The sequence below is a fragment of the Salvelinus alpinus genome, chromosome 22 (assembly GCF_045679555.1).
Source record: "Salvelinus alpinus chromosome 22, SLU_Salpinus.1, whole genome shotgun sequence".
In the NCBI taxonomy this organism is placed as follows: Eukaryota; Metazoa; Chordata; class Actinopteri; order Salmoniformes; family Salmonidae; genus Salvelinus; species Salvelinus alpinus.
In genome coordinates, this window is record NC_092107.1 from 1,111,290 (window position 1) to 1,133,589 (window position 22,300).

A 22,300-nucleotide genomic window follows, 5' to 3' on the forward strand; every position below is an offset into this window, starting at 1 on the left:
CACCCCTGTTGGACTCAAATGAATGGTAATGAATCTCTCCAGCTAGTCCACCTCTAGGTCTACGAATTATCAATGATAGTGTACACCAGTTAATCTCAAGACAGTGGAAGCATTGTAACAGCCAGGGGACCCAGGTGAGCCGTTATACCTTTGTGTCTGGCGAAGTAGCGCCCCAGGACGATGAGTGCACAGAGGATAGCGAACATCACCACGGCAACCACACCTCCGATGACAGCGTGGTCTATCTTCTGTGGCGCCCCCTCACCAGCTCTGGAGTCTGGAAACAAGCCAATAACAGCCTCTTAAAACAATGATCCCCAGACCCCAGCCAATCACAGCTACAGTTGAAGTCGGAAGTTTACATACAAATTTCTTGTTAACAAACCATATTTTTGGCAAGTCAGTTAGGACATCTTCTTTGTGCATGACACAAGTAATTTTTCCAACAATTGTTTACAGACAGATTATTTCACTTATAATTCACTGTATCACAATTCCAGTGGGTCAGAAGTTCACATACATTAAGTTGACTGTGCCTTTAAACAGCTTGGAAAATTCCAGAAAATTATGTCATGGCTTTAGAAGCTTCTGATAGGCTAATTGACATAATTTGAGTCAATTGGAGGTGTACCTGTGGATGTATTTCAAGGCCTACCTTCAAACTCAGTGCCTCTTTGCTTGATATCATGCGAAAATCAAAAGAAATCAGCCAAGACCTCAGAAAAGAAATTGTAGACCTCCACAAGTCTGGTTCATCCCTGGGAGCAATTTCCACACGCCATGTTCATCTGTACAAACAATAGTACGCAAGTATAAACACCATGGGACCACGCAGCCGTCATACCGCTCTGGAAGGAGAAGCGTTCTGTCTCCTAGATATGAACGCACTTTGGTGCGAAAAGTGCAAATCAATCACAGAACAACAACAAAGGACCTTGTGAAGATGCTGGAGGAAACATGTACAAAAGTATCTATATCCACAGTAAAACGAGTCCTATATCGAAATAACCTGAAAGGCCGCTCAGCAAGGAAGAAGCCACTGCTCCAAAACCGCCATTAAAAAAGCCAGACTACGGTTTGCAACTGCACATGGGGACAAAGATCGTACTTTTTGGAGAAATGTCCTCTGGTCTGATGAAACAAAAATAGAACAGTTTGGCCATAATGACCATCGTTATGTTTGGAGGAAAAGGGGGGATGTTTGCAAGCCGAAGAACACCATCCCAACCGTGAAGCACGGCGGTGGCAGCATCATGTTATGGGCTTGCTTTGCTGCAGGAGAGACTGGTGCACTTCACAAAATAGATGGCATCATGAGGCAGGAAAATTATTTGGATATATTGAAGCAACATCTCAAGACATCAATCAGGAAGTTAAAGCTTGGTCGCAAATGGGTCTTCCAAATGGACAATGACCCCAAGCATACTTCCAAAGTTGTGGCAAAATGGCTTAAGGACAACAAAGTCAAGGTATTGGAGTGGCCATCACAAAGCCCTGACCTCAATCCTATAGAAAATCTGTGGGCAGAACTGAAAAAGTGTGTGCGAGCAAGGAGGCCTACAAACCTGATTCAGTTACACCAGCTCTGTCAGGAGGAATGGGCAAAAATTCACCCAACTTATTGTGGGAAGCTTGTGGAAGGCTACCCGAAACGTGTGACCCAAGTTAAACAATTTAAAGGCAATGCTACCAAATACTAATTGAGTGTATGTAAACTTCTGAACCACTGGGAATGTGATGAAAAAAATAAAAGCTGAAATAAATAATTCTCTCTACTATTATTCTGACATTTCACATTCTTAAAATAAAGTGGTGATCCTAACTGACCTAAGACAGGGAATTTTTACTAGGATTAAATGTCAGGAATTGTGAAAAACTGAGTTTAAATGTAAACTGTATTAGAGCAGTGACTCACTTCTGATTAAATCACAGAGCAGGAGACTGGAAGTAGCATAGTAATTTACAGTGTATTCAAAGTCACAAATACTTCAAGAAATCAGGTAACATATGCTACCAGAAATACAGGGATGTAGCAAGACTACATTTGACAACTTATACATAGAAGCTACCATAGACGTCCATGGTCAACGACTGACCCATTCAGGGAGGTAGCTGCGACTCAATGAAATTCTATTAGACCTATTCTGTTACAGGGTGTGTTGTTCAACAATGAAGGACAATGACGCATTGTACAACATGAAGCAGTGGAGTGAAAACAGTGTTTTCAGTTCAAATCAACATTGAAATGTATGATTAACCTCCTCCCACTCAGTCACACGTTCTCTTCCCTTCCTACTGTGGCTGTATGGGCTGTAGAACAGAATAGCCCACTTCATTTCGGTTTCATTACTTTTTCTGCATACAGTTGAAGGGCACTTCTGGATGATGTTATTCAAACTACCAAATGCAAGTCTAATGTATATGTATGTGTTACATAATGAAGACCCCATGGCCATTCAAACTGATCATGTACTGCCGTGAATGAGGCAACTGCACATGGGGTTGTCATCGTCATCTGTATCTACAGTATGTCATTTATAAGTCATTAGTCATTGTCTGTATGTGGCGATGGACATTCACAACAGAATATCTACAACGTTTATTCTCTGTGCTTTCAGATAGAATTAAATCTGGAGAACTCTATGACACTGTATCATATTTCCAAATACCACTTATTATGGGACGCTAGAGATTTTCATCTCCAAAAAGTATTTGTGTAAAATGTTCTGAAACTGTTACATAAAAATCATATACTTGACATACCCCACAATTTCAACAGAAACAGTCCAGGGAACTGTAAAATACACTCTGATTTAAGAGGTAATATCAGGAAGTTATAAACCTCAATCATAGGGAGTAGACACAAGCACATAGATAAATCTGGCTGCAATGTGCTGTCCCCTCTCACAGAAATACATTTCACCCACGGGAATCCAGAAATTGATCGTTGTCCACTGTCTTAGGGAGATTTATACGTCTGCTAGGTACAAAAGAACAAGGCAAGACATTAAATCTCCAAACATTCCACATTTTCAGCACTTGAGGTGTACAGATTAAGTGTGGGGACCTGTATCAGTTGAGACTGATGGAGGGGTGAAGAGGAGAGGTGAGAGAAGGGGTGTTACTTTACTGCCTGAAGGAGAGACTCCATTTCCCATCAGTCCCCTCTAATCATGAACTGAAATTGGATGGTTTTGAATAAAGATTATGATTAGGAGAAATGACTTTCTTTCTGAATGCGAATGGGAAAAGCCTAAAATGTCTGACACCTACTTAACTTGAATAGAGAGTAAAGACATGCTTCAATGCCATTTCCTCTTCAAAATGGACTTACCTACACCAAGCAGGGGCAGAGCTCACATACTGTAGACACAGACTAGAGTCTCATCTGCTGCTGCTGTTGGTTGTATCTCAGGCAGGATGAGCCGAGCAGAGCAGAGCTGTTTGTTTCCAGTATCAGGGACGTCTTGTAGCACAGCACAGAACGCTCCCCGAGGAGAGGGCCCGTGCTCCATGCTAATCAACATCAACCCGCTAAATGGACTGAGCCGAGGAGCCCTGTCACATCCCCTCACTCGCCCCGGCCCCGGCCCCGGCCCCGGCCCGCCTCACCCTCACCTTGCCCCCCACCTCCTTCCATTTAACACCTGAACCAGCCAAACGTCTGGGAGCACAACCAACCTGCCACAGCGCACAGAGGGGAAAATGGAGCGGGTTTCTTTCACACAAAGAAGTGGGCCCGTCTATATCATTGAACGTATCTAAAAGGTTTTACAAAGTATTTGTTTCCATCTACGTAACATTGCAAAAATCAGAAACTTTCTGTCCAAAAATGATGCAGAAAAATGAATCCATGCTTTTGTTACTTCTAGGTTAGACTACTGCAATGCTCTACTTTCCGGCTACCCGGATAAAGCACAAAATAAACTTCAGTTAGTGCTAAATACGGCTGCTAGAATCCTGACTAGAACCAAAAAATTTGATCATATTACTCCAGTGCTAGCCTCCCTACACTGGCTTCCTGTTAAGGCAAGGGCTGATTTCAAGGTTTTACTGTTAACCTACAAAGCGTTACATGGGCTTGCTCCTACCTAATTTTCCGAGTTGGTCCTGCCGTACATACTTACACGTACGCTACGGTCACAAGACGCAGGCCTCCTAATTGTCCCTAGAATTTCTAAGCAAACAGCTGGGGGCAGGGCTTTCTCCTATAGATCTCCATTTTTATGGAATGGTCTGCCTACGCATGTGAGAGAAGCAGACTCGGTCTCAACCTTTAAGTCTTTACTGAAGACTTATCTCTTCAGTGGGTCATATGATTGAGTGTAGTCTGGCCCAGGAGTGTGAAGGTGAACGGAAAGGCTCTGGAGCAACGAACCGCCCTTGCTGTCTCTGCCTGGCCGGTTCCCCTCTCTCCACTGGGATTCTCTGCCTCTAACCCTATTACAGGGGCTGAGTCACTGGCTTACTGGTGCTCTTTCATGCCGTCCCTAGGAGGGGTGCGTCACTTGAGTGGGTTGAGTCACTGACGTGATCTTCCTGTCTGGGTTGGCGCCCCCCCTTGGGTTGTGCCGTGGCGGAGATCTTTGTGGGCTATACTCAGCCTTGTCTCAGGATGGTAAGTTGGTGGTTGAAGATATCCCTCTAGTGGTGTGGGGGCTGTGCTTTGGCAAAGTGGGTGGGGTTATATCCTTCCTGTTTGGCCCTGTCTGGGGGTATCATCGGATGGGGCCACAGTGTCTCCTGACCCCTCCTGTCTCAGCCTCCAGTATTTATGCTGCAGTAGTGTATGTGTCGGGGGGCTAGGGTCAGTTTGTTATATCTGGAGTACTTCTCCTGTCTTATCCGGTGTCCTGTGTGAATTTAAGTATGCTCTCTCTAATTCTCTCTCTCTCTTTCTTTCTCTCTCTCGGAGGACCTGGCCCTAGGACCATGCCTCAGGACGACCTGGCATGATGACTCCTTGTTGTCCCCAGTCCACCTGGCCGTGCTGCTGCTCCAGTTTCAACTGTTCTGCCTGCGGCTATGGAACCCTGACCTGTTCACCGGACGTGCTACCTGTCTCAGACCTGCTGTTTTCAACGCTCTAGAGACCGCAGGAGCGGTAGAGATACTCTTAATGATCGTCTATGAAAAGCCAACTGACATTTACTCCTGAGGTGCTGACTTGCTGCACCCTCGACAACTACTGTGATTATTATTATTTGACCATGCTGGTCATTTATGAACATTTGAACATCTTGGCCATGTTCTGTTATAATCTCCACCCGGCACAGCCAGAAGAGGACTGGCCACCCCTCATAGCCTGGTTCCTCTCTAGGTTTCTTCCTAGGTTTTGGCCTTTCTAGGGAGTTTTTCCTAGCCACCGTGCTTCTTCACCTGCATTGCTTGCTGTTTGGGGTTTTAGGCTGGGTTTCTGTACAGCACTTTGAGATATCAGCTGGTGTACGAAGGGCTATATAAATACATTTGATTTGATTTGATTTGATCCGCAGGGGGACTGTAAAATCTATAACCCGTCACTAACGTCTAATGGCTAGATGAATGACAGATCTGTAATGGAACCGTCCCATGCTGTTGCCCTGTCTGGAGTCATTCAATGGTTCTGCCTTTTAGTTCAGAACCACATTAGAGGTCCTTTATGGCATTGCACACAAACTAAATAGAATTTTGATTATGTTTAAAATGTGGAAGTGCTCTAACAGTCGGCCATTACCTCACACATAGTCCTGCTGTTGGCTGGGGAGCTGTGATAGGCCCACACCTCGGTCCTGACAGGATGTGGCTGGGGAGCTGTGACATGCCCACACCTCGGTCCTGACAGGATGTGGCTGGGGAGCTGTGACATGCCCACACCTCAGTCCTGACAGGATGTGGCTGGGGAGCTGTGACATGCCCACACCTCAGTCCTGACAGGATGTGGCTGAGGGAGCTGTGACATGCCCACACCTCAGTCCTGGCAGGATGAGCACAGCCAGGTGGATTTATGGGGGAATAAAGAGGATTTGTGGCCGATGCCCACATCGTTCGGCACAGCACTGAAATGTGCTCTGCTGGAGTGAAGGGGCTACATGCTTTATGGTTCCCTCTCTCTCTGTGTCTGTTCTGGAATGACAAATTATACATATAATCACAGTTACATATAACTAACTGACTGGCTGACTGGCTTAGTGACTGACTGACTGACTGACTGGCTTAGTGACTTATTGAATGAGTGACTGACTGACTGCCGGGCTGACTGACGTATTGACTGATTGACTGACTGACGTATTGACTGAATGACTGACTTAGTAACTGACTGATTGACTGACTTAGTAACTGACTGATTGACTGACTTAGTAACTGACTGAATGACTGACTTAGTAACTGACTGAATGACTGACTTGGTAACTGACTGAATTACTGACTTAGTAACTGACTGAATGACTGTCTTAGTTACTGACTGAATGACTGACTTAGTAACGGACTGAATGACTGACTTAGTAACTGACTGAATGACTGACTTAGTAACTGACTGAATGACTGACTTAGTAACTGACTGAATGACTGACTTAGTAACTGACTGAATGACTGACTTGGTAACTGACTGAATGACTGACTTAGTAACTGACTGAATGACTGACTTAGTAACTGACTGAATGACTGCCTGACTGACGTTTTGACTGATTGACTGATTTAGAAACTGGGGATCAGTTGTGTGTAACTCTGTCCCCTGGCTGATTACATGGAATATTGATTTCATTAGTCATACTGGAACTCACTTGTATACACACTGTGGATTTACAGATGTAATTACACACATTTAATTGCAATGATGACTCTTGTGAATTGATGGAAAAAGCTCATAACATATTAGGCAAGGGGCCAAATTCAATCTCACTCTCCATTGCAATATGTTTGTGGAGTATGTGGCCTGCTCTCACACACTCCTGAAGAAGACTGAAAGCATCTACTTTGTAGCAGAGTCTACTTGGTAATAGCAGAGTGTACCTGGTAGTAACAGAGTGTACTTAGTAGTAGCACTGTCTACTTGGTAGTAGCAGAGTCTACTTGGTAGTAGCAGAGTCTACTTGGTAGTAGCAGAGTCTACTTAGTAGTAGCAGAGTGTACTTGGTAGTAGCAGAGTGTACTTGGTAGTAGCAGAGTGTACTTGGTAGTAGCAGAGTCTACTTGGTAGTAGCAGAGTCTACTTGGTAGTAGCAGAGTCTACTTGGTAGTAGCAGAGTCTACTTGGTAGTAGCAGAGTCTACTTGTAGCGTATTTTAGGTTTAAAATGGTTTCTGAAGTTTGTAATTTCCACTTTGAAATTTCAGACTTGATTAATCAACCTACAAAAAAGTCCATTAAATATAATGCACATAATAATTAAAAGTTCCTGTTGCTGCAGGATTATTTTCCTGCTGTAGCAAACTGGCTAAAATTAAGATCCTACATCTGTACAGGATAAATATGGCAATTCAGGCTGGACTGAATTCAAATGAGCCTTAGATTGTCTAGTTAAATAAAGGTCAAATAAAACAAATCAAAAAGATTTGAAAGCGTCTTTGTTGAGGTCAGTTCATAGAGTGCAGGCATCACTTAGGGCTGTGAGGTCAATCCTGTATGTGTTGTTTGGAAGGAAAATTTAAAAAAGAAAAGTTCTAATTTATGTTTTCATTAAAAATAAATACAGCTTATGATACATCTTATGACAGGGTCATCTAAATATCTCCAACTGCACTGCTGACAAATATGAGCATTGTCCTCAATACAAACGCAATGCCTCGACCTTCTTCAGCACAATAGAGATTCAGAGACAGACTTGCTTTGTCAATTCTGAACAAAGCAGTGAAGATTCGCAGACTCAATCGTGACATTTTATGGAGGTGCGAAAATACAGATGAAGGACTATTGGCAACACATCAAATCTGTGAATGGAGAGTTGACTGTGAACTCTGTACCTTGAGATGTTAGCAAACATGTAGTTGGGAAAACTTTGGATTGACAAAACAAGCTTATTGACTACACAAAAAAGGCCATTGTGAATGCTGCCTGCTTCTACCTAGTTTTTTAAAGCTGTTTTTCTGGAGGTCATTGCTAAGAAAAGTGATTGACAAGCTAATGGAAAGATGTGTCAGTGCTCTACCCTGCTCTCACAGTAGCTACTGCACCACAACATGACCAACTCTAATCTCCTCAGAAAGAATATTCAAGGAACTGAGTTCCCTGAACTTCCAATGCCAAATATTGTTACCCTTTTCAGGGTCAGCAGGTAGACAAACTAACAAAACACTTCTGGTTAGTCATTCTACTGCAGTGCATGTCAACCTAAGAATGTTGAAAGGGTTCATCATGGGTTTTGAGGAATATTGAATCTGTGCCTGTTTTCCTTTTTTTTTACCTCAAATATTCCCAAATTTGCTCTTCTAACATGAAAACGTCAGTTCCTCAAGAGCTGAGAAAAGTTTTAAAGTTTTAAAGTTAAGTATCCATATTTCAAGTTAAAATCAGGTCATATGAGAAAACCATCTTCATTTAGTATGATACTCTTTGAACATCCCCATCCTAGCACAGTAAAACCCATATACCCCTGGGGACCAATTAGAATGGACTATTGTACAGACTAGAATGGAGCCAGTGGCTCATTTTCTCCACATATAAATATCATTTATTTTTTGTTGATAAATCAAGGAAGCAAAGCACACCCATTACAAAGGGAACCAATCTGCTAATCTGAGCCAAAACTCATTTGCATATTAAATAAGTATTTCATGTTAAACCTCAAAGGCTAATGATATACAAGTGTTAGGTGTTTGCATTAAATGTTTAACAAATGCTATAATGTTTGATGAACAATGAATGAACACACATTTGTTGCTTTCTGATTCAGGCCTGGCTCTAACACTATTGACTCACAGTAAGTGTGCGTTAATTCATTGTTAATCACTATGCAGTGAAACCGACCTATTGCCTCTACCGTTCACCTCTCTTTCATATACAGTATATTTCATAATACACTAGTATGACTTTACTTCAGGCCTAAATGCATACATTATCATAAGGTGCCATCTAATTTCTAAGGTGCTAAACCAAGTGGGTGTATGTATTTGGAGGAGTCACTCAGTCAAAGCCGTGAACAGCTGAATCATTCACGTCTTCTTGCTTCTGTCTCAGCACCAGGAGAATCAGCATAATAAAGTCACACTCTGGTCTGTCTGTCTGTCTGTCTGTCTGTCTGTCTGTCTGTCTGTCTGTCTGTCTGTCTGTCTGTCTGTCTGTCTGTCTGTCTGTCTGTCTGTCTGTCTGTCTGTCTGTCTGTCTGTCTGTCTGTCTGTCTGTCTGTCTGTCTGTCTGTCTGTCTGTCTGTCTGTCTGTCTGCCTGTCTGTCTGTCTGTCTGCCTGCCTGCCTGTCTGCCTGTCTGCAGAGCTATCTTTGGCAGTGCTTCAGCAGCACAACTAGGAGAGCCAAAGTTAGGCACTGTACCGTTTCAACATCAGAACATGGAAGACTTCTCACTTCCACTATAGCCCATTAACTCACTGACATAGGCTTCAACACTATTTAGTGACACCATTTAGCCTCACCTTGGTGTGGTTGCTAACACTTAACATGGCTATATTATCTAACAGATAGGACATAGCTCGTAAGATACTGTTAACAATTATTTTCTCAAACTTGCATGTATTACTGTTTATAATCTTGTTACACATTGTTGTGACAGTAAAGACAGTTTGATATTTTGTAGAACATTTGGTAATGTTTGTTTGTGCTGAAGATTACATGCACAGCTTGAAGACACTGCCCACATACTTTTGGAAGATGAAGAAGCCAAACCACTCCATAAGACAGCAATGAAACATATGAGAACACATGAATAAAAACAGTGAAAGTATCAATGTGCACTTACAGTAAGACAGCATACTTTCTCTAGTTTCACTCCAATACATTTCACCTTTAGTCATTGACAAACAAATTGCCTCACAAAACAAAGCAGGGGAGAGAAAAGTCGAGGTTAAGAGTTCCATTCATTCCTTATTCTTAGTGCCAGCTAAACTCAGATTGACTCATTTATTGTTTATGAAAGGTCCTTCCCTGGAGTAGGATCAGTTTAGCTGGTTGATAGTGGATATACTGTGGTGGGCTAGCATCCTTGCAGCATACAAACACAGGCTTGACAGAGTTCTGTGTGGTAGCAGGCAGCATGACTGGTGGCCTATCTTTGGCTCCTTTAAGACAATATAGAGCCTGCAGCTGAACGTGGACCTGTGGGAACCCTACAAGGAGAGGACTTAGTGCTCCTCCAGCCACTGAGCCTGTACATCTAGACCAGTTGTTAAACCATGGGGCTCTGGCAATCTCATTCAATTGAACAGGATTCTCAACATTTACCCTGTTTCTTCTTACAGTTCATTTATTCAACATGCACACCAGAACAATGTACAGGAGTCCTGTCAAGTGGTTTGAGTTTTCCATAGAGATCATTGTGAATGGTGAGAAGTGTTTCTGTGCAGATTCTTCTATACTCTCTACTTTCTCCAGCCAAGGCGAGGTAAGGAGGGTGTTAGCAGGAGATTACCCGGGATATGATGTCCCTCCCTGGGATCATCTCTGAACGTTTGACGAGCGAGGGCTTCACCTCCGCAGACTGCCTTTATAAACCCTGAGCTGTAGAATCAGAACGACTACTTCCCTCTCACCACTAGAAACCAGCCTGCCAGCACAATACCAGAAACCACTCTGTTTAATAATGCTGGCTGAAATCTATTCACGCCAGCCCCTCATATAAGCCATGGTGCCTGGAGCATTGCATTAGGTTAGCAAACCAATCAGAGGCAGCACTTATGAATTAGGATGGGCACTGTACTTGTTTGTATGCCATTTTATAATAGTAAAACATATTTTTAAATAACTTCCACATACATTTGTGAATTGGAAGAAGGTTTGGGAACCCTTGTACTCTCGGCCTCTTTACTTAAAAAAAGTGAATACAGCTGGTTTAAAAGCTACTTTCAATGCACTTTACAATAACCTTTGGTTAAGTAACTATTGGTGTATATATAGTTGACAGTGCAGCATTGAAAATAGGTTTTATAAAACCCATGACAACGCTTTCATAGACTGATAGTGACTCATTTCTCGCCGAACTCTACAGGGACTTAAAGCCCCTTAGTCCTACATACAGTATTTTATATAGGAGCGCTGAAAAGCTTGACAATGTGAACTCTCCAAGCAGCCAATTTCTTTCTCTCTTTCTTTGAGATAGAGCAGTAGATGCAAAACGTGGAGGGCTGGCCAGCTCTACAACAGAGATGTACAATTGACTCTGTGGTTTCATGCTTTACCATGGCATTTGCTCCTCCTCAACACAAAACCATATTTAGGCCTTGAACCGCTGCTGCTCTCGCCTGTTGCTAGGCTACACCAAGGAAATCGAGAGAAAAAATAAAACACCTATCAGAGGAGAGAAAAATCTAGCAGGGCATGAAAGCATTACACTGTGGAAATGAAAAGCTACATTCCACATGAACTAGGAGCCACACAAAGAGGAAATGGTGCATAAACAACTTGTTCAGAATGGAACCACACAGAATGTTTCCCTTAGCTTATAAAAGGAAAGTGGAGAGGCCACATGGAGGGACGGTTGCTTGTGTGGATCAATGGAAAATGGCAGCTTGAGAGCTGTATGTTTACACATTCATTTGGATAACACCATTCACACACATCACAGGAGCGCACTATGTGGCACTCAGGGCTGGGAGGAACTAGCTCAAGTTGTCCTCGACGTGTTCCTAACAGGAATTCCTATGAAGGCCAATACAGAGTTATCTAAGTACAATGTAAAGCTATGGTACATTACATGATATTTCAATCTCTATGGGCCTCAGGTTTACAAGAATATTCTGGTCATGACACTCATTACCCTCTGTTGCGAATGTAAGTTTTGTGCTTGAACAGAGTAAAAGGCCAACAGAAGGTGCGGTTCTGCAGCTTAGAGTAACACAATGTGATGCATTGCATGCCAGGTTAACAAGGCCCCTGAGACAGGATTCAGAAGAGTAGTGAACAGCAAGAAAGCTCTATTACATCCTACCAGCATGCACTGCAGAAATCATGTCAAACCCCCGTTTTAGTCCTGTCTCTCGGAAATCACTGAGGAGTTATGAAAACGTCTCCGCTGCCGCATACAGTAAACTGTAAGTGAAGAGTAATTGGTTTACAATGAAAAACACAACACACAATTTTAACAACCACCTGTTTTACGAATTGCATTTTCAAAGTAAATTGGCTGACGCCCATGGGAGGAGTCATCTGTTGATTCTCTGTAGAGACCATATGAGATCAACAGTCTCCTCAGAGTTTTGTCCTAGTCCAAGGACAATCATAGAAGATTAGACGTACACATGTAGGATCTTTTGAGACAGTTTTCTACAGCAGGAAAATAATCCTGCAGCAAGATGAAATGTAAATTATTATATAGGTTATAATTAATGAAAAAATAATTAAAATGTCCTGCATTGCAGGAAAGTTCTCCTGCAACAGGGTGATCAAATTTAGATCCTACATCTGTATAAAAGTAGAAATACCGGGACACAGTATAGTAGGTGTAACGGCTCTCGTTTGTAGAATGAAGAGTGGACCAAGGCGCAGCGTGGTAGGCGTACATCGTGCTTTTTATTGATGACACCAAAACAAAATAACAACGACAAAAAACAAAAGCGAAAAGTTCTGTCAGGCACAGACACTAGACAGAAAACAAGATCCCACAAAACCCAAAAGGAAAATGACAACTTATATATGATCCCCAATCAGAGACAACGATAGACAGCTGCCTCTGATTGGGAACCACACTCGGCCAAAAACAAAGAAATAGAAAACATAGACTTTCCCACCCGAGTCACACCCTGACCTAACCAAACATAGAGAATAATAAGGATCTCTAAGGTCAGGGCGTGACAGTAGGATTGTCATTGATACAGGAGATCCTATATATAAAAGTTCACCCCTCTTTTGTGGAGTAAAATATTCCAAATGGACAATTCAAAAAACCTTAGAAATAGGAGCTAGAGCTTCTTCATGTCCCAGACCACTCATTCACCTTGTAGACCTGATTGTGCAGTTGATGAGACACTCAGGCTCTCTACTCCCTCTACTCAGACACACAAAATGGCCTCCGGAGGTTTCCAGCACCAGCATGAAAGGGACCTGATTACTTCTCTAGTGCCTGAGTGGAAATCAAAGAGCCATACTGTACCACCACCCACCACCACCTCCTCCTCTGTAGGAGCCTGCGGTGTGACATGCCATGGGACATGTACGTATGGTACATCTCGGTGGGCTGGCTTTGAATGACTTGGGATGACTTCATGTTAGCTCTGGAAGGACATGGTCAGCTATGAACGTGCATTTGCCCCTCCCCTGTGTGTTAGTAGAGAATCACAGCAGGACCTATGGAGTACTTCCATAGCGCAGAATTTCATCCAAACGTTTGAGGGAACTCTGCTTGCAAATATTGATAGAAATCAATTACGAGGTCTGCGTTTAGCTGGCAAACAACAGAGAATATAATTAATGGCAGTTGTCAGTGCTGCAGTTACTCTGCAATATAAATGCCATATTTAGTTATCTCTAAATGTCACCTCCTGATGCTGCCAAGTACTTTTGGCCAACATTAGGCTTTAATAGATATTTTAAAAGCTCTAGCCCATCCCAGTACTCCCATTCTATTTCTCTCACTGCCAGTTTATCAGAAATGTATTATCTTCTAAATGGACTTTCTCTCACTGATGAATGCATTTGGCGATCCTAGTACATGGTCTCCATGTGTCTGTATATGAACAAACCTCAACTATCTAGAATGGAGGAGAGACAGATTTTTGTTTTGTTTTTCAGTTTATTTGAACAACCATATTATACACAAATAAGTCTTCCCAATAGTCAACACACTTCTTCCTCCACAAAAGTGAAAAGAATAAGAACTACATACAGTGAGGGAAAAAAGTATTTGATCCCCTGCTGATTTTGTTCGTTTGCCCACTGACATTGAAATGATCAGTCTGTAATTTTAATGGTAGGTTTATTTGAACAGTGAGAGACAGAATATCAACAAAAAAATCCAGAAAAACGCATGTCAAAAATTTTATAAATTGATTTGCATTTTAATGAGGGAAATAAGTATTTGACCCCTCTGCAAAACATGACTTAGTACTTGGTGGCAAAACCCTTGTTGGCAATCACAGAGGTCAGATGTTTCTTGTAGTTGACCACCAGGTTTGCACACATCTCAGGAGGGATTTTGTCCCACTCCTCTTTGCAGATCTTCTTCAAGTCATTAAGGTTTCGAGGCTGACGTTTGGCAACTCGAACCTTCAGCTCCCTCCACAGATTTTCTATGGGATTAAGGTCTGGAGACTGGCTAGGCCACTCCAGGACCTTAATGTGCTTTTTCTTGAGCCACTCCTTTGTTGCCTTGGCCGTGTGTTTTGGGTCATTGTCATGCTGGAATACCCATCCACGACCCATTTTCAATACCCTGGCTGAGGGAAGGAGGTTTTCACCCAAGATTTGACGGTACATGGCCCCGTCCATCGTCCCTTTGATGCGGTGAAGTTGTCCTGTCCCCTTAGCAGAAAAACACCCCCAAAGCATAATGTTTCCACCTCCATGTTTGACGGTGGGGATGGTTTCTTGGGGTCATAGGCAGCATTCCTCCTCCTCCAAACACGACAAGTTGAGTTGATGCCAAAGAACTCCATTTTGGTCTCGTCTAACCACAACACGTTCACCCAGTTGTCCTCTGAATCATTCAGATGTTCATTGGCAAACTTCAGACGGGCATGTATATGTGCTTTCTTGAGCAGGGGGACCTTGCGGGCGCTGCAGGATTTCAGTCCTTCACGGCGTAGTGTGTTACCAATTGTTTTCTTGGTGACTATGGTCCCAGCTGCCTTGAGATCATTGACAAGATCCTCCCGTGTAGTTCTGGGCTGATTCCTCACCATTCTCATGATCATTGCAACTCCACGAGGTGAGATCTTGCATGGAGCCCCAGGCCAAGGGAGTTTGACAGTTCTTTTGTGTTTCTTCCATTTGCGAATAATCGCACCAACTGTTGTCACCTTCTCACCAAGCTGCTTGGCAATGGTCTTGTAGCCCATTCCAGCCTTGTGTAGATCTACAATCTTGTCCCTAACATCCTTGGAGAGCTCTTTGGTCTTGGCCATGGTGGAGAGTTTGGAATCTGATTGATTGATTGCTTCTGTGGACAGGTGTCTTTTATACAGGTAAGAAACTGAGATTAGGAGCACTCCCTTTAAGAGTGTGCTCCTAATCTCAGCTCGTTACCCATATGAAAGACACCTGGGAGCCAGAAATCTTTCTGATTGAGAGGGGGTCAAATACTTATTTCCCTCATTAAAATGCAAATCAATTTATAACATTTTTGACATGCGTTTTTCTGGATATTTTTGTTGTTATTCTGTCTCTCACTGTTCAAATAAACCTACCATTAAAATTATAGACTGATCATTTCTTTGTCAGTGGGCAAACGTACAAAATCAGCAGGGGATCAAATACTTTTTTTCCCTCACTGTATAGTACCGTAGAAGATCCAACACTAAACCGTATGTACAGAGGTGGGCCAGCTGACACTGTAAATAACCTGTCCTTCATCCATATCATAAGTCAAAGAGAAAAAAAATCTGTCAATGTTTCCAGACCTACAAAGATGGATGTGATTGTGATTTGATGGGGGAGATGTAAAGGGCATTGTAATGTGACTGTGATGTGAGTGTGGGCAGGTTGAGATACGGCTGCATGGCGATGCTGATAAGATAGCAGACTGCCGAGCGACCGACATGTCTCCTCCATCCTCACAGATCAAACGTGACAGGAAAGGGCTGTGACAGGTGTCACTGAAAGCACAGCGCAGGGTGTCCGCTATGCCACCTATCAGTAGAACAATCTGATTAAGACTGCCCGCCCGCAGTCTCAACCTCTCTCTTTCTCTCTCCCAAACTCTCTCACCCACTCTCTCTTTCTCACTGTACTACACTACTGCAAACACACTCACAAGCAAGCATGCACACGTGTACACACAGGCGAGGGATGAGAATGAACAAAGTGGGGACATACAGTACCTTGGGTGTTGTCTAGGTTCAAGGTGGTGGGTGTGGGGATCGTGGTAGGAGCATCTAGATGGAAAACATACAAAATAAAGAAGAAATGTGTAAGAAATAAAGTGTGAGAAGCCATTAAGGATGGGGTCATGGAAGCATGGAAGTACTGTAGCAGAATTGGGAAAGTATCAAATCTCTCAGTAACTACTGTAGTATTACTATAGAGCAAGATAATGATTTAGGTTCTGTATGGTCTCAATAAGATGGCTGTTTTTTTCCCACAGGAAGGATGTTGCTTTCCCATATTGCATTCTTCATCTGTAACCTGTGTCAACGCATCATTGATGTCTTTTCTACTGTCTGGTGATAGTGAATGCAATATCAGAGCTTTGACAATGCACAGTGTTTGATATCAGGTAATTCCAATCTTACTTAAAACCCCTCTAGGGTACGTGGGACGGTAGCGTCCCACCTCGTCAACAGCCAGTGAAACTGCAGGGCACCAAATTCAAAACAACAGAAATCCCATAATTAAAATTCCTCAAACATACATGTATTTTACACCATTTTACACCATTTTACACCATTTTAAAGATACACTTGTCAAAAAGGCTTTACGACGAAAGCAAACCAAACGATTATGTTAGGTCAGAGCCAAGTCACAGAAAAACACAGCCATTTTTCCAGCCAAAGAGAGGAGTCACAAAAAGCAGAAATATAGATAAAATTAATCACTAACCTTTGATGATCTTCATCAGATGACACTCATATGACTTCATGTTACACAATACATGTATGTTTTGTTCGGTAAAGTTCATATTAATATCCAAAAATTTGAGTTTACATTGGCGCGTTATGTTCAGTAGTTCCAAAACATCCGGTGATTTTGCAGAGAGCCACATCAATTTACAGAAATACTCATAATAAACATTGATAAAATATACAACTGTTATGCATGGAATTTTAGATCCACTTCTCCTTAATGCAACCACTGTGTCAGATTTCAAAAAAACATTACGGAAAAAGCACACCATGCAATAATCTGAGTTTGGCGTTCAGAGACCAAATCAAGCCAAACAGATATCCGCCATGTTGGAGTCAACAGAAGTCAGAAATAGCATTATAAATATTCACTTACCTTTGATGATCTTCATCAGAATGCACTCCTAGGAATCCCAGTTCCACAATAAATGTTTGTTTTGTTCGATAATGTCCATCATTTATGTCCAAATAGCTCCTTGTTGTTCTCGCGTTCAGTACACAATCCAAACTCACGACGCGCGTGCATGTCCAGTGGAAAGTACGGACGAAAAGTCCAAAAAGTTATATTACAGTCCGTAGACACATGTCAAACGAAGTATAGAATCAATCTTTAGGATGTTTTTAACATAAATTCAATCATGTTCCAACCGGAGAATTCCTTTCTCTTCAGAAATGCAATGGAACGCAAGCTAACTCTCACGTGAACGCGCATGGACAGCGCATGGTCAGCTCATGGCAGACCTTACTCAATCCCCTCTCATTCGGCCCCCCTTCACAGTAGAAGCATCAAACAAGGTTCTAAAGACTGTTAACATCTAGTGGAAGCCTTAGGAAGTGCAACATGACCAATATCCCACTGTATCTTCAATAGGGAATGAGTTGAAAAACGACCAACCTCAGATTTCCCACTTCCTGGTTGGATTTTTTCTCAGGTTTCTGCCTGCCATATGAGTTCTGTTATACTCACAGATATCATTCAAACAGTTTTAGAAACTTCAGAATGTTTTCTATCCAAATATACTAATAATATGCATATACTAGCTTTTATGGCTGAGTAGCAGGCAGTTTACTCTGGGCACGCTTTTCATCCGGACGTGAAAATACTGCCTACCCCAAAGAAGTTAAACCTCTACTCATTAACAATAGGCCAATAGGTTGGAATGAACACATCTAATTTACTATTTTGTATACTCATACTGTAGTGTGAAAAATTAACTTAATGTGCCCAATATTGTTCATAAACATTCAATGGGTAGTTGGGAAGTTAGACATTAACATATTAAGGGATTATTTCCAGTAATTAAGTTAAGCAGTGCATTAAGCAACTCTGGCGCTCTCCCCTGCAGTTCTTCTGCACCCCTTGCAACAACAACAGACTGATAGTGTACTGACAAGGCCTTTCATAACACCAAAAACAAAATAATGAGAATTACAAAATGGAGGCCAATACAGGTATGCAACGGTGCTAAGAGACTGGAAAGCTTCCCTGCCACTAGGAATATCTTCCTGTTTCTGGCACAGAGAGATAGCGCCGGCCCCTTGCTGGAGACAAGTCACAGCGGGAGAAATTTGTCTGGCTGTCTTCATGCCTTTACTGTCTGTGCCCATCAGAAGCCCACAGTAGGGGACCACACACTTCCAAACTAATGATAAAACATCAATGGTGGCATAATGTCGCTTCTGGGGGAGGAGGGAGCAGGGGGGAGAGGTGAGGGGATATCAGGAACAGATTCTCCGCAAACAATATTTATAGGGGATTTCTTCTTTCCCTGTGACCGAAGGCGGTCTGATAGCTGAAATGTCAGAGTCTGGGAAATTGGGCATGCAGGCCAGGGATAAGAGGCTGCCACAAAGGCCTGGATGGGATATGGCACATATAATAGTCTAGCAAACAAGTATTCTCCATGGGCAATTTGCAGGCTGGATTACTCTTGGCTCCACATTATGAGAGCTGAAATATGAATGTATTTGGAGGTGCCATATTTTCAGGGTACATTTCTATTTGTAAGAACATTTGATATGAGAAATTCTAAGCATAAACTGAAACAATGCGGAAGAAATTGTTTAGCTATGCCCTCTTAAACCTGGCAGCCAAAAAACTTTATTTTTCTTCAGCTTGTTAGCAATTCTGAATACATAGCAACGGAGATTTCTGACTCAAACAAATATTCCATTAAGTAATACAGCACAACAATGTCCTCAGATGCATTTTTCAAAACACATTAAACTATGTTTTCTCTTGAGACTGCATGACTTGGTTATTAATTTGCAGCCTGATGTTTCATTAGTTATTCTGTTCTATGGTGCAGAGATGGGTGATGGTTCAGAATCCGTGTGATTCAACACGTTTGTTTTCACAACAGCGCTTCATCCAAGTCAGGGTCAACAGAGCCATATTTGAGCATACTTTCTGACTGGGCTTGACGCCCAGATGGCTGCATGGGAATCTTTGACTTCATGGCCGTGTAGGAAATCTCTGGGTCAGAGAGTCAACTGCAGAACAAACCCTTGAGCAAAATACATAATTGTTCTCCTGCCAACAGCCAGTATGTGTGAGTTATAGCACCAGGTCAGCTTTGTACAGTGAACGGAGTTTGGTGGGAGCCTACAGTAGCTGGGAGCCTAGTTGCTTTGAACCAGTTTACTCCCACACCGGATGTCAACCAACCACAGACCAGCACTCACAGTCTACTGAAAACAACGCAGAACCAGCAGAGGAGGCCAACCAGCCTAACTACCTTCTCTCTCACCCTTAGACCAGAATACAACTGACAACTAAACATGCTTTGTTACTTACTGTATGCTTTTTTTTACTTACTGTAGGAGAGTACACAGAGTACACACAACATTTCTAGTGTCAGGGATAAAGTGGTTTTAGTGCAGCGGTAGGCAGAGGCAAGATGAGAGTAGCATACTGTATATTCCAACTCTCAGAAAGTAGCACACATATGCATATCTAATATATCTAGAACAGCACAGACCATTGGTACACATACTGTACTCTCCTGTTGCACTACATTAGCTAGGTTCCTGGTCATCTAGCTTTGACATGGTACTGCACACAGTCCTCTGACAGATCCACATTAATGAACATCAGGGACATACTAAGAGATAGCAGCTGTGGATTCCAACACTAGACACTAATGGGCTCCTCCTGGGCCTAATACAAGTAGAAAACAGGATAATGTACACAGAAAAACCCACCCAGCAGTCTCTTCACCTAGAATCTCAAACTTAATTACTCAAAGCGTTATCAACACCTTTTACAAATCTCCAGTGTCTCATTAATACTCGAACTAAAATAATAGAGACTGCACTGATAACACCAGAGATATGCTGTCTCTAATGTTGAGGTGGTAAAAGACTGAAAAAGACTTGTGGTGGGAAGCTATTTCTGTAAGATGGGATATTTCATTGTGCCAAAGGCATACAAATAGGTAATTCTACTACAAAACATGTACAGCTCACACATGCTAGCATGTTTGCTGCACCGGCATACACACATTTTCACCATGGAAATTCATTCACAAGTCTTTTTAGTGTACCGCAGTTTGTCTAGTTTATCTCTGTTGAGTAGGGAGCAGGTTGTTCCTTCAAAGAAATGTAGGAAACTGCAATATGGAGACGTGAGGAGGGCCTATATGAAGAGACGGCTACTATAGAACTTGATTATGCATGGGAGAGGGGTATATCTCCAAAACAAATGGTCAGCTCACATTCCCAATCAATCCAATGTGCCAAAACAAGTATGAAAGTAAAAGACAAAACAACATAAATCAAAGGATGGTGTGTATGGAAAATGTTTCCTGTTCTGGCAGTTTTAATTTCTCACAAGCTCTTTTATGAAGCTAAATCTATTTGGAAATACAAGATGTGTGTTGTTCAAAGCCAAAAGTAATCATATTCCAAACAAAGGATCCATATGGAAGCAAGACTACAGCCTGCTTCCCAAACCTCAAACCTCTTCCTGTAGATACAGTAACTGTATGACAATTACATTACAGAGGGAAAGTGAATCATGCCTCTAATGGATGAGAGCGGATGGGGCGCCAATTATGACTTCAGTCATAGGATGAAACCCTGAATAGGCCTGAACTGTTACTTAATAGCACGTTCCATGCTTTTGTTCAGGAGATGATCACTAGAGGACTAAGAGGGACAAACAAATGTCACCATCTGCCTAAGAGCACTTACAGAAATACAATCTCAGAGTGGCATTGCTAGAAGTGCCACAGTAACCTAAGTCAGAGATTCATACGTAAGCTACAAGTTAGATTGAGGATAGTCTGTGAGGTGTCAGTCAGAATAAATCAGTAAGTCAGAGCCATCTGTTGCTATGTTACAGTGCGTCAGTGACATGGTTTCTGTGACAGATTCACCCAGAGAAACCTGTAATCAGTGAACTGACACATGAGAAGTTTCAATGGAAAATTTAGCGAATTCTAGTGAGAGGCCACGATTGCGTACTCGACACATCCTGTATCAGCAATACAGACCACCTGGCCTGGACTCATCTCCAAATATAGATAGAATCGCAAAACAAACGACAGGCGACAGTAGCCATGACAGTACCTACCGTATACAAAGAGGATATAGTCATCGTAGGCATCTCCCACGGTGTTGGAGGCAACACAGCGGTACGTGCCGTTGTACGACTTGTTGAGGTTTTCGATGAAGAGGTCAGAGCCGGTGATCACGGTGTGAGATGGCACATCATCATCCACTCTGAGCCAGCTGATCTGATGGGGCCTGGAGGACACAAATACCAGCCATATCAGAAAGACCCTGCACGACCCCCGTCAATAGACCAAATCTCACTCTAAAGGTCTGAACTCAGATCAGCGTGGGAGAGCCATTGGCAGGTTCCTCCTAATGATGCATTTTACACAAAACACACTAGCAATTGGTAACATATAAATGCTACAATGCATTGGAAAGGTTAGGGGAGTCCTTTGGCTGGCAGAAAAGGGATATAGGAAGCCTGGAAATGTCATGTAGTTGTCTATGTTGGCATTTTTAAGGACAGAGTGGAGTGCTGTACTGTTAACTAGTATTAAATGATATGTGTGGATGGATGGATACTCACTGTGGTTTGCCTTTTGCTATGCAAGTCAGCTCTAGATTCTCTCCCTCTCTCGTTAAACCTTCAGGGAACGCCTGAACGATCTTCACTTCTGGTTGATCTGAAAGTAGACAGATGTTATTTTCACATACATATTGTATAGAAGCAGTGCACACTTTCTAATTCATATCATATTCACAGCTCTAGCAATGTACACCTATCTCAACCTGACTCATGCTTTCAGTCACTCTAAAAAAAAGCGTTATTGTATGTTCAAACCAGTGAAAGAGCCATTTGTCGGTGCGCTATAATATAACAACAAATGTCATTTAGCAGACACTTTTATCCAAAGAAACCTACAGTCATGCGTGCATTTTACAT

At 42.4% G+C, this 22,300-nt stretch overlaps 1 protein-coding gene across 4 annotated transcripts in view; it reads right to left on the bottom strand.

The window, feature by feature from the left end:
* Positions 1-22,300, bottom strand: part of LOC139548743 (cell adhesion molecule 1-like) — a 177,387-nt gene that overhangs the window by 5,468 nt on the left and 149,619 nt on the right. Inside the window, exons 7-10 of one of the 4 annotated variants that reach the window (XM_071358525.1) lie at positions 21,944-22,040; positions 21,434-21,606; positions 16,117-16,170; positions 149-277 (exon numbers count right to left, since the gene is read on the bottom strand). In XM_071358525.1, coding sequence (XP_071214626.1) covers positions 149-277; positions 16,117-16,170; positions 21,434-21,606; positions 21,944-22,040 — 453 coding nt within the window. Of the gene's footprint in view, positions 1-148; positions 278-15,562; positions 15,926-16,116; positions 16,171-21,433; positions 21,607-21,943; positions 22,041-22,300 lie in introns of those variants that run through there. The other 3 variants (XM_071358524.1, XM_071358523.1, XM_071358526.1) reach the window with 3 other exon arrangements.